Source organism: Microtus ochrogaster, unplaced genomic scaffold (genome assembly GCF_000317375.1).
Source record: "Microtus ochrogaster isolate Prairie Vole_2 unplaced genomic scaffold, MicOch1.0 UNK26, whole genome shotgun sequence".
NCBI classification, from domain to species: Eukaryota; Metazoa; Chordata; class Mammalia; order Rodentia; family Cricetidae; genus Microtus; species Microtus ochrogaster.
In genome coordinates, this window is record NW_004949124.1 from 936,127 (window position 1) to 949,994 (window position 13,868).

At 34.4% G+C, this 13,868-nt stretch overlaps 1 protein-coding gene across 10 annotated transcripts in view; it reads right to left on the reverse strand.

The window, feature by feature from the left end:
• The window catches only part of Birc6 (baculoviral IAP repeat containing 6), a 196,628-nt gene that overhangs the window by 91,411 nt on the left and 91,349 nt on the right, over nt 1-13,868 (reverse strand). For 6 of the 10 annotated variants that reach the window (XR_003378819.1, XM_026789677.1, XM_026789673.1 and 3 more), the window contains 9 exons: nt 12,205-12,419; nt 11,844-12,052; nt 11,067-11,413; nt 10,021-10,240; nt 9,351-9,484; nt 8,226-8,363; nt 6,100-6,227; nt 1,396-1,527; nt 92-307 (listed from right to left, as the gene is read on the reverse strand). Coding sequence is in view for 9 of the 10 variants with exons in the window: in XM_026789677.1 (XP_026645478.1) it covers nt 92-307; nt 1,396-1,527; nt 6,100-6,227; nt 8,226-8,363; nt 9,351-9,484; nt 10,021-10,240; nt 11,067-11,413; nt 11,844-12,052; nt 12,205-12,419 (1,739 nt within the window). In the remaining variant the exon portion in view is untranslated. The remainder of the gene's footprint in view (nt 1-91; nt 308-1,395; nt 1,528-6,099; nt 6,228-8,225; nt 8,364-9,350; nt 9,485-10,020; nt 10,241-11,066; nt 11,414-11,843; nt 12,053-12,204; nt 12,420-13,868) is intronic. The other 4 variants (XM_026789675.1, XM_005367936.2, XM_005367935.2 and 1 more) reach the window with 2 other exon arrangements.

Here is a 13,868-nt window from a genome sequence, read left to right on the forward strand (position 1 = left end):
GGAGGCTCTAAAAAGCCCAGGGGAGGGGAGGGGAGGGGAGGATTAATCTTTTTCTTAGTATCAACCAAAAACTGTATCATAACTTACTTACCTTACAGACAAATAATAAGAGGTCTGCATGGCATGTGAAATCCATGGAGAGGAGAAACAGGACAAGCTTTTGCACTACTGAGATACAGCGTTCGTGGGCCAGAGTAAATGGAAGAGGTTCTATCTCAGGGCTTTCTTTTGTTGTTGTAACTTCAGTGTCTAAATTAGAACGAGACCACTCTGCTGTCCGGCGTAAGCGAATCAAATCCTTAAAATGCTACATAAAAAAATTTGAATGATTCAGAGCACTATCTACTTAATGGAAACCTCTCAGTATATACGTCTGCAAGATGGAAAATTTTTCTATTGCAAAAACCATGTATGTGCCATGAATTTCTAAGAAAAATGGTAGAAAGTGTCTTCTCTAAAACAGCTGTCTCTTGTTGCCCAGCCTAAATCCTAAATGACCTTGAACCTCTGAACTTTATGCCTTTACCTCCCAAACGTTGGGATTATAAATATGAACCATCATACCTGGTTAAAAATTAAGATTATTAAATGCTATATATAAGACTGCCATAAATCATATTCTATTTAAAGTACATTAATATACAACAAGATAGATAAAATATAGTATTTAAAAGAAGTACTACCAAAACATACAAGGAATCATTTATAAAAAAAAATGGATAAAAATAAACAACTTCAAAACATTGATTCAAATTATTTCAAAATATTCAAAAAAGTTTAAAAGTTGAAAATCACTATTACTTAGGTGCTATGTAAATATAATTAATGAAAACAAGTTCCTGTTTTCTCTATTTTGAGACAATGGTTTTGCTTCTATATTTTATATTCTATATTAAAAAATATAGGCAAGCACCATGATATGAAAAGTTTCTTTAATTATATTTTTAAAAAAATCACTGGAATTCTGATATAAAAAAGACAGTTTTTGAGATGGATGCACCTCTGGATACAAAGAAGCTTCAATTCCAAATCTAAATCTTCCAATAACGTAACTGGAAAAAAAAGAAATGCCAACAAGTATTTTTCACATTACTTGTCATTAAAAGGATATGGAGACGGTATGTATAATCCTTTTTATTATGGCATGAAAACAAACTGAACCATCTATGTCAAAAGACAAACCAGTAAGAATGCACATTAATTACTCAATGTCCAACTAACTCTCAATCCACTCAGGTCTGTACTAGTAGTGAAGTCTACATTACATTCCCTACATTAAAGCTGAGTATTGTGACATTTAGTAAGGACAAAAACAACATGTAATCATTATTATAAAAACAACATATAACAAATCATTATTTCAGACGTGACTACATTATGAAGTATAACTCTTACCTTGGAAGTCGCCTGCTTTAGTTTTGCTTGCTCTACTAGCAGTTTATATGATGAGCCTTTGTTACTCTGTATTTTTTCTTTTTCCATCTGTTCCACCAAAGCCTTCTGTTTTGCCTTTAGTAGGTTAAGTTGCTTAAAACACAAATCAACAACTTAATCTTAAAAATATCAACATTAAGAACAAAATATAAATTATACTTCTTACAGAATTAACACTTCAAATAAATAACTAATCCCTGAATAACCTTGTAATAAAATTTAAATTATGTTTTTTAAAGAAACCATTATCTCTATAAATATCATTGAAAATTATTAAGTTCCTTACCCATGGGAGAAAGAAAACTTCTTTATAGAATCTGATTTTTTTCATTGCTGAAAAATATTTATTTTAAATACATGGAGAAAATAATTTTATAACTAAAGAACTCTTAGCTTCAATTTTATGGGGTTTCACTGTGTAGTAATAAATATTTTAATATGTCTCAATATGTCTTCTTTACTATTTTTAATAGTATCTCTAAATATTCTTTATTGTGTGTGTACGAAAGTGTGTGTGCAGCATACATGTAGACGTCAGAGGACAATGCTGTAGAGTTGAACTAAAGCCATCCTGCTTTCACAGCAAGTGTTTTCACATCTACACCATTTCACTAGCCCTACAAAATTTTCTATGTAAATACTGATTCAACTACAGTTTTAAAAAATTACTGGAAATTTTTAAAAATTTTATTCATCATCCCTTGGTGACGACATTTTGCAAAATTATAGCTTATCATATGCATTACATGATGAAATATAATCACACTTTATACATTCTCCTGTATTCATGTATCAACTTAACAATTACTATTCAGCTATCTATGACAGCCAATTCTGAATGAACACAAGATTCTATAACTACTGTCATCTGACCCCTGGACCATCTCCCTTACCCCTAAACCCCACAGTTTCCTCTGTAACAAGAACAAACAAAACAATGTGAGAAAACACTTTCTACTCATAAAGACTTTATCTGTTGACCAGTTTCCCCATTTATCCATGCACATATGCAGAAAGTTATGTTGAATAAAAATATACTTACAAAGACATGAATAGGGTGTGTGTGTGTATGAGAGAGAGACAGAGAGACAGAGAGAGAGAATACCAAGAACTAAAAGAAAAAGTCAAGAACTCTGAACAAAATACAACATATTGTATTAAGAAAAATCCATTTGAGTGTTATTTTCATAACTGAAGAGTCCTTAAGATAGCAGTACAGATGCAATAAAATAATTAACTGAATAATTCTAAACAAATTCTATTCCATAGTTTCAGAAAACGATCCCAAAAGGTATACAACTAAATATATAATAATTATAATAAAAAAACAGAAATATAAATTATTTTAAATTAATTACAATTCTTATAGAAATACATATTGTTTCCAAACTATTTGTGAATATGTTGGCAACTGCTACCCCATCACCATGAATATGTAGAGTTTATTTCCCACAATGAACATTCCCTGGCAAATCACAGCACAACTATCACTGTCTTGGCTGATGCACAGCTACAGCTATGAGCGACACAAGTAACACTGATGCTCTACATTCAAGCATTTCTTGGTTTCGCCAACCAAACATTCACCTTCTTAAAGAACAATTAAATGGTAGTATTTCATAAATCAGTAACCATGTTTTACATGGCAACTTCAAATGATAGCTAAATCTGTTAATGCAAGTGACATATACTTAACTACAAGTCTTAAATAGAAGATAGGCAATGGTGGCATAGGTTTATAAACCCAGCTACTTGAGAAACTGAGGTAGAAGGACTAACAAGTTTAAGTTCAGTCTCTATAACTTAGTGAGACCCTGCTTGCCTGGGAGAACAGTTGCCTAACGGGCAAATGCCAGATTCCAATATTTAGCACCAGCAGAGAAAAGGCTAAAAAATTAAACAAGTCTTCAGAAGAAATGGGCAAAGTGGAAGCATTCACATTGCCGAGTGTAAAGTATCAATTTAGCTCATAACTGAAGGAAAAAGAAGGAGGGGGGAAACATACACACACACAAAAATAAACAGATTATTGCCAAATACACCTGGTAAATACAGGATCAAAGCTTTCCACATGCCAGATCTAGGTATTCCCAAATTAATTCTCAGTTCACCTAAACCCAGCATTTTTTCAAGTTTTATTTTTATGTATATAAAGTGCTTCATTACATATATGCCTGGGGCAGTTATAAGTCATAAAAGGGTGTTGTATATTTAGTAACTAGAGTTACAGATGGATTTGAAGCACCGTGTGTGAGTGCCAATCAAACCAAGATCCTCTGCAAAAACAGCAAGTACTCTTCCGAATTGCTGATCCATGCATTAGTCCAGGCCGAGATTTTATTTTATTTTATTTATTGATTTATTTTTTTTAGAAATAGGATTACAGGACTAGAAAGATGGTTCAATGGGTTAAAAAGTCACAATCCGGTTCTCCCGGAAGACCCAAGTTCGGTTCCTAGGACCCACAACAGCTGGCTTATAAACTCCACCTTCAGGGAATCAACTGCCTTTTAGGTTTCTATAGACACTTGTACTTACAAGAAACACATTCACAAAAAACAGACACATATACACAAAAATAAAAATAAAATGAAACTTTCTCTTAAAAAAGATTAATAAATTGGCTAGAGAAATAGCTCAGTGGTTAAGATCGCTTACTGCTCTTCCATAGGACTCAAGTTCAGTTCCCAGCAACAACAGTTCCAAGTGATCCAATGCCTTCTTGCCTCAAAGGCACATATACAGTATACACAAAAAAGAATAATAGATACAATATGGTAAACTCTAGTAATCAAGGATATAGCTTATACTTTGAGAGAAGTAACTTTTTTATACTTTGAGAGAAGAGACATTTTCATTTTGGAAATCAACCAAAGCACCTAGAACATCTTGTGCTACTAAACCACACCAAGAAGGAGGAAATTTAAAAAAAAAAAATTTTTTTTTAATTTAAAAAAAATTATATTAATTCCTGCTGACTCAAAAGAAGGTGGCATTTCTATAAGCTCAATTCTTCAGATGAAAATAACATCTGAAGATGGTAAATAATGTGTGCATGTTGACTCTGGAGGAATGATGTAGTTTGTTTATTCTTAAAAAAAAATCACATAGGTTCATGGGGTATAATGCAATAGAACCAAATTCTAACACATGATTACCTATGAAGTCACAGTGTGTATGTACAAGTGAACGAACACAAAAGGGAGACGGAAATGAGAATATGTGTTTGTGTTTTTAATATTTTACAAAGCATCAATAAAAAATGAGTCTTTCAAATCATCAGGAAATGGTTAAATGGGTTTAAGAATAAAGAATGCAATCATAGTTAGCAAAAAAAAAATATAAAAGTACTATGGCGGGAAAGATAGCTCAACAGTTTGCTGGTCTAGCATAGATAGGACCTGAGTTCAGCTCCCAGCACCCACATAGCAGTGCTGTGGAATAATCCTTTTGTACACTGTAATAATTTGTCACTCAAATTGGTTTAATAAAGCGCTGACTGGTCAGTAGCCAGGCAGGAAGTATAGGCGGGTCAACCCCCAAACTAAGGATTATGGGAAGAAGGACAGAGAGTTGTCAGCACACTCAGAGAAGCAAGATGAGAATGCCATACTGAGAAAAGGAACCATGTCATGTGGCTAAACATAGATAAGAATTATGGGCTAATTTAAGTATTAAGAGTTAGCCACTAACAAGCCTAAGCTATCAACCAAGTATTTATAATTCATATTCAACCTCTGAGTCAGTTATTTCGGACTGAACATTCGAGACAGAAAACATCCGTCTACATGGCAGCTCATAACCATATGGAATTCCAATTCGAAAAGATTTGATACTTCTTTTGGTCTCCTCAGTTATCAAACAAACACATTCAGGCAAAACACTCATACACATAAAAATAAGCAGAGTACTGAAATTCTTGTCACAGAATACAAATCTGAGAAAAAGAGACGAGACATAAAAAGAAACACACTACATACCTGACTGTCAATATTTTACTGAATCATTGCATTCAATAAATTGCACAAAAGTAAAAGAAATAAAATATAACACTACCTATGAAAACACAGAACAAATTAATGACATGAAGAATTTGAACGGTCTGGGAACCCTAGTACATGGGTATGTTATTCCAACTCTGAGGAAGTGATTATGAACTAACATCAGAAAAATATGTCGATATATCCAAGCAAACACTAAAAATATGTACTTAAAAATTCTTTTAAAAAAACACACCCAAAAATCCTGGATGAGAAAACAAGTGCAGGTAGACCCACAAACTTAAATTCAATATTATTTAATATTTAAAAATTAAAATCTAAAAGTTAGAGTGGCAGCTGACAACTTCAACTAAAGGTCAACTGGAAGCCACTAGGAATGTAAGAAAAAAGTGTTACTGGGTCTGTAAGGATGCCAAGGTAAATGGCATCATGGAAAAACAGCCAGAGTAATGAAAAAAGTGAAGAAACCCTATAAACAGGCAAACAAATCCCTTGAGGGGTAGTAATGAAGAACCTGAACGTTTAAAGACTATCAAAACTTATAGGTATTTTTTGGCAGTTCACAAATAAGGTCAGCCAACAACCTGGGCAGCATGCCCCAAGCTTCTCTAAGGCCAGAGATCCCAAATGACAGTCTCAAAACAAAAACATTACTGACCATTACCTGCTTATGATGAACAAGCTGCTTTCTGATTTTTCGAGAATATAATCTATCAAGGCTACTGCCTCCCTTAGACGATCTACTTAAGCTCTGGGTGTGCAGATTATTGTTGATAAAACTCCACTGGTTACCTGGAAAGAAAAGCTTTTTTTAATAACTGTTAAAAATTACCTCAAAGTAACTTCCATACCAAGAAAACAAAAATATAACAATAAATCAACCAAGAAAAGCTTTTTAAAATAAGACAGCTCTCTGGAGGCTAAACAAACAACTGACAACAAAAATCTGTATTCAATTTCTTCTTAAACAGCCCATACACTTCCTGTCAAAATGCTTAAGATTCATTTTGACAGCACTCCAGAGGCAGAGGCTGGCATTTCTGTGTGAACAAGGTCATCCTGATCTACAAAGCAGGTTCCAGGAGAGTCAGACCTACACAGAGAAATTTTGTCTCTGTTTTGAAAAAAACAAACAGAAGACTGATTTTGAACAACACAGTACTGACATGTTCTAAATAAGAAATAATGACAATAATAAAAGGTTTGTCAGGCAGTGGTGGCACATGCCTTTAATCCCAGTACTTGGGAGGCAGAGGCAGGTGGATCACTGAGTTTGAGGTCAGCCTGGTCTACAAGAGCTAGTTCCAGGACAGATTTGAAAGCAACAGAGAACCCCTGTTTTTTAAAAAAAGTTTCGTACAAGCACTGAAAATAGTTAATGGAATTAATGACTGCCAAGATGGGTTCAATAGCTCAAAAGGCAGGCTGCATAACTTCATTTATTCTTGTGTTTTAGAACATGTCCACACTATTCTGAAGTGCTCTTTCCTTCAATCTGGCCTAAAACCACACTTTCTTCACCTCTGATTTTTTTGTTGTTGTTGTATTTTGAGACAGACTCTCACTATGTATATAGCTCTGAGACCCCAATACTTGTGTCTCCCAATATCTGGAACTAAAGGTATAGTCCATCACTCAGAGACCCTTTTTGATTTATTTATCCATAATTTTAAAATATTTTCCTATTTATTGCCACTCATTAATAAAGTCTTAGTTCAAATTTTTCAAACCCTGCAATGTCCTCTTACCATTACTTCTCTCTAATACTAAATAATAAAAATGAAAATTAGGACTTTACAATACAACTTACACTGTCCAAATTTAAATTGTAGTTATATTTAACTTAAGGCTATTGTTTACTCCTTTAACCTATAACTGAGGAAATGGGATTGATTCATACACACATGCACATATTTTATATAAAACAATAAATCCCTACATCTGAGAATTCTTTCACCTTCTCAGAGATATTAATATGTTACAATGAACAGAACTTTTATAAGTTCTATTCTGCTGTATTTACACGAGGTTCAGATGCCTCAAATCTTTTATCAAAATCATTGTTAATTATAAAAGATGCAATAATTCTCTTGATCTTGGATGTTTGGTTTCCCCTTATTTTGTAAACTACTTTGTGCTCCAAACCTACTAAAAAATGAATGATAACCTTAAGAATTTCCAAATATAAATATGAAAGACAATTGTAGCTAATTAAAATAACTGAACTAAAACGTATGGCTGTTATGAAAAAAGGCATGCTATATTAAATAAAATCTTAATGGGGGGCAATGGAAAAAAGATATGTAATTAAAATGCAATTTTGCCATACATTGGTGGTGCACACATTTAATCCCAGCACTCAGGAAGCAGGGAAAGGCAGATCTTCGAGGTCAGTCTGTTCTAAGGCAAGTTCTAAGACAGCCAAAGCTGCTACAAAGAGAAACCTAGTCTCGGAGTGGGGGTATGGGGGGTCATGACCTCAAATATAAACAAAAAATTTTAAATCCCCACAAATTCCCTTATCATAAATTCACATCTACTTAGGTTACTATATAGTAAAAAAGTACATGTGGGGGTGAAATATATGGATGTATTAAGTAGAATTCACATCCAGACAAAGGAGTTTGTCCACAAAATACAAATTCTATCTTTCACAGATTCCTAAAGAAAATTAACTCATATTTTACATAAGTTACATACATCTTGTATCTCCAGGCCAAAAGCAAGATCAGGAACAAATGCGGAGTCACTGAAAATCCCCACCAACACATTATTATAAACTTCTGGTACCTGTCAGAAACCTCTCCCTGTCTTTACCATTCAAAGGTTTCTTTGCAGCTGCTGCTTCATCTTCAACAGTGGCCACATAATCCAGTAACCTAGACACCAGCATAACAACCCAACTGATCATAGGAATATCTAAGACTCCTACAAAGAAACGAGAGGGAGAGATTGAAGTAAATGTGAGTCCTAAGGAGAACTGAGAAAACATCTTATAAATCAAGAACACACTAAACACCAAAATAATAAAATATACCTTAAACTAGACATTCATGGTCACAAACAGTAGAAAAATTAATCTAATAAGGGACAGGATACAAAACAAGGTATAGGATGCATGAGAAACTAAAATAAAATGTGTACCACACCTCATAATTCATAGTAAAAAATTATATTCTATACTTATTTCGTGTTCAAATGAAACCTATCATTGGTCAGAAAAAGAATGTGCTTTAATGCTTCAATATATAAGGATGTTTGGTTTGATTTTTATTATGATAGTATAGAAAAAAATTACAAAAATTGCAAAGTTTATCATTTAGGAGGCAGAGGCAAGTGTAAGTCTATAGGTTCATACAGTCTGATGACAGAACAGACAGATCTACATAATAAAATCCTGTCCATAAAAAAAACAAATAAAAAACCAGCTGGATGGGAAGGTGTACAACTTTAATCCCAGCTAGAGAAAGAAAGATCTCTGAGGTCAAGGCCACCAGTCAGGGCAACAAAGTAAGACCCTGTCTCAAAAAACAAAATCTTTCTCTCCTCCCCCCAATAAATAAACAAATTAACTTACTAAAAAAACCATCCAAACTTACAACCTCAATAATGAATTGAAAAGAATTATATGGACTAGACGGTGGTGGTACACGCCTTTAATCCCAGCACTTGGGAGGCAGCCTAGTCTACAGAGGGGGTTTCCAGGACAGTCATGGCTGTTACACAGAGAAACCCTATTTCCAGAAACTAAAAAACAAACAAAAATCTATATGGTAGTCAATCACAAGAAAGCTGTTCATTCTAAAAAGCCAACATCCCAATAAATGTGCTACATTAACTAGTAAAGCAGTACATCAGAAATATTTTTTACAAACTAGTAACTGTAAATATTAGGATAGTCACTTGATATAATACCTTCTGTCCTTCTGTGCATGGTTAACTCTGGCTGAAGAGGTGACAATAAATTATCCAAGAGATTAAGTAAGCTTTCCAATACTCCACTGTTACTAAGTGATCGCTGACCAATGCAGGATAGTAACATAAAGACCCTAAAAACAGATACAAAGGACCAGTCAGTATCGACTTAACTGTTCTGCTTAATTTAAAAAAAAAATAGATACACATGATAATTATAAAAAGTGTTGGGTTCTTAAAAGCTAATTTCAGAGTTAGTAGGAAAGATTTCTATCAAGATAAAAGATGTAAAATGAGGTTCTTTTCTAGTTATTGGTTATATTTCCTAATCCTACAGCTAAGAAATCAGACACTTACCAAACAACAAACTCTATCAGAGCCTCAAAAAACATATTTAATACAGAAGGCATAGCATGATCTTATAGAAAATTCATGCTCAGACCTATAAAATCCCATAGATTGATTCAGAAAATCTAAGAGGATGAACAAACTGTAGCATATATTATGTTATATAATATACACTAAAGTTCACGTCCTTCATTTATTTTCAAAACCATGAGAAGACCTATTTTATATTTTCCCCATATTTACTATCCATGTAAAAAATTTCACACTTTAATGATGTAGAAATAAATACCATTTACAATAAACACCAATATCTGAAACCCACCTATCTTGCGGAAAGATGAGAAGCTGCTCTGAATTATACAGTTCCTGAAGAACGTTAGAAAGAAACTGGCCCCACCATCTCTCACCACCACACAGCTGAACAAGGAGAAGGCCAGTATGCAACCGTATCTTTGGAGTGCCACTGATGCACAAGTGTTTAAAGAGTTCTTCACAGGCCTGGGCATGAAAGGTACTCTGCAAAACTGCAGGAACAGAATGCCCTGTTAGAAGAAAGAAACAAATAAAACGACTTATCTAAATGTATGGTGTTGGTTTAACACCAGTACACCTATATACACTTACCCCAGCAACTAGTAGAAAATAACATTCTATTTACTTTGTGACTATATACCCCATTTACATAAAATTTAGTTGTAAAATATTTAGCAGTAGATATTTCGAAGAGATAACACATACATTAATTGTGTTTATTGTTTATGTGGTTAGGTTTATCAAATTACCTTCAAGATAAAATAGGCAAAAATTAGAAAAAGACCACGTATCTTAAGAGGGAGAACGAAAACATGAATAAGTGACTCAAACATAGTTCATGACTAAAAAACAGTAATGTATTATTAGGTCACTATACTACTTTTATGCAATGCTTAATATTTTGCCACTCACATGTTGATGTACAGCAATATAACACACATAAGAAATTAATAAAAATTCTCTTAAGAAATATTAGAGTAAAGGAAATGACGATGAAGTCCATGGAAAAACACTTAATGACCATGTGGCAGGCCCTAGGTTTAATCCATTACATGGTTAACAACAAGAAAACTCTTTAAGAAGAAAATGAAATGTGTAAATCTACAGAAATTTCATAAATATATTAAACAGGATGTCAAAGTAAAAATGTCTAGAAAGTAGAAGCCAACAAAGAGCACTTGCCTAACATGTATGAACTATCTATTCAATTCCCAGCACCCCACAATTCAATTTAAAAAGAAAAAATCTCAGAAAGTTAATAGCATGTATTCTAAAACATAAAACAGAGACACCGAATTATTCCAGTCTCGATAAGTCACCGAGCTAAATACAAACCATTGGAAGAGTGAAGGAGGCTGAGCAAAGTGTCCAGTAAGTATCTGACAATGGTGCGTAACTGCTCTGTGGACGATGTTTGAATCAAGTCTTCTGGAACTGACGTTTCGCTCAATGTCTTCCGACTAGCACCTATGGCTACTTTGAGCCTCTGTACTGCATTATGAGCCAGATTTAGTTGAAGCTGTAGCTGAATACAATCTTGATAAGCAGAAAAAACTCTACTGTCTTCCTCAACTGCTTTGTCTGGTTTTCGCAAAAAGTACTGTGCATTATTCGCACTGTTGAGAGGAGGAAGATCAATACTCTGCAAAAGAGCTTCCAGACGATGACAGGCTAAGTTATATCTATGAATAAAAATAAATTAACAGTGATTCCTTTAGTCTTCTGTATCTACACATTAAAAAACACATTTCTTAAAGTATGTTAAAAACTACTATGATGAATTATTGCTGGGCCAGATACTGTGGAAAACACCTTAAATTTTCATACCGAAAGGCAAAAATGGGTAACAATCTGTGGCCAGAGGACAGCCTGGTCCACACAGTCACAACTAGTAACCCCAGAACTAGAAATAGAGACCTTGTCTTAAAGAAAACAAAACATCAAAGCTACTGTTCACAAATATTAATGATACCAATTAGCTAAGAATATTCTCATACTTTCAATCCTGCTGTAACGTATACATTCATCCTCCTTTTGCTTTTTTCTATGTAGATAAAGAAAACATTCCTTGGTAGAAATAATTTAATAATATCTGAGCTATTCTCCACTAACCTGCACTGTATATCTTCTTGCAACGCAACCATCATTGCTAAATGCTGGTCAATTTCTGGCTGGTTAGCAGATTCTCCTTCACCTCTTAGAGGATCATGCATCAACTTCAGTTCACTTTCCCAAGGCAAGATATAGGTATGCCCATAGTAAAATCCTAAAGGGATCTTTGCTCTGGCATTTGTGCTTCCATAACGTCCAATAACAGTTATCTGAAATGAAGAGTTGAAAATAATCATATACATATATGATATAATTTTTAACAAATCTGAGCTTTGTATTTCAAAAAATACAGATTTGCTTATTTGGCCATATGCTAAGAAACGCGGAAAACATACACATTTACTTTAATGAAGTTCTTTACCTTCATGAATCTGCACACAGGTGGTGGTATTAAGTCATGAAGAATTAGTGAATGGGTACTTATATCAGTTGCTACTACCAAACGCCTTCCATCCACTTCTTCTCCTAATGTCCATATGTCAATTGATAAGGAAGCCAAGTCCCCACAGGTGGGAATAAGTACATCTGTCAATAGTATAGGTCTCCCAAAATCCAGGGTCACAAATCTCCTTGCTCCTATGAAGGAAAAAAGAAGCAAGTGACCCACAAAACAAAGGATAAAATAACCAAATTATATACTCAAAAACAAATTAAAGATTGTTTTTAAAAAATCAAGTTATTAAACTATAAATAAGTAGAAAACTTATTCATAAATTCTCTAATTGCTTAGTATATAAGACTCAAGATTTGATCCCTCACCAAAAAAATCTGCTAGAGTTTTAAAGGCCTGACACCAACAATTTTAAGACTGTTAATACAAAAGCAGTCAACTATATAAATATAGCCTTACATTTATTTCAAACATTATAGTTTAACAATTAAATCAGTGAATATATTCAAAAGTACACATATAAAGTACCAATCTGTCTTTTATTCAGAGACTGAAGACTTTTTGTCTTAATTTCCATGCCAAGATACATATGTAACTTCGTTTGTGAGAATCCTGTTAGCATCTGGAGCAAGAGTCTAACATATGATGTTTAATATGTAGTAAAGCACAGATGAAATTACAAAGTAACAGTACTAAAATTCATAATGGAAATTCATATTAAAAAATATAAAGCAGCCGGCAGCGGGAGCACATGCCTTTAATCCAGCACTTGGGAGGCAGAGGCAGGTAGATTTCTGTGAGTTCAAAGCTGGCCTCGTCTACAGAACAAATTCAGGACAGGACAAAGCTACACAGAAAAACCCAGTCTTGAAAACAACAAAAAATAAAATGTGCCTTATCAATTTAAAAAGAGCACATACTGCTCTTTCAGGAGCCATATTTGATCCCAGTACCCACATCAGGCTACTTTCTCATAACCAATTCTATCTAACTCTGGTTCCAGGGAGATCCAACTCCTTTGCCTCTATGGGCACGAGTACTTGTGCACAAAAACAGACAAGACAGTCATGCATGCACACATACATATCCATTCACAAATTCATGCCAACACGCATACTTGCACATTCACAAATAAAAAACAAAGCTTTAAAAACAGCCTAAAGAAGATGGGCAATGGTGGTATACACCTTTAATCCCAGTACTCGGGAGGTAGAGTCAGGCAGATATCTATGAGTTCTAGACCAGTCTCATCTGGAGATCTAGAGAGCTACCTCCAATTCCAGGACAGCCCCAAAGCTATTGCACACACACACACACACACACACACACACACACACACACACACACACACACACACACACACACAAACCCTGTCTCAAAAACAAACAAAAAGAGCAAAAGAAAAAGCAGGAGCTACGAATCCATGTGGCACATGAGACATCCATGTCCTTTTTTTTTTAAATTTATTTATTTATTAAGGATTTCTGCCTCCTCCTCACCACCACCTCCCATTTCCCTCCCCCTCCCCCAATCAAGTCCCCCTCCCTCGTCAGCCCAAAGAGCAAACAGGGTTCCCTGCCCTGTGGGAAGTCCAAGGAACCCCCACCTCCATCCAGGTCTAGTAAGGTGAGCAT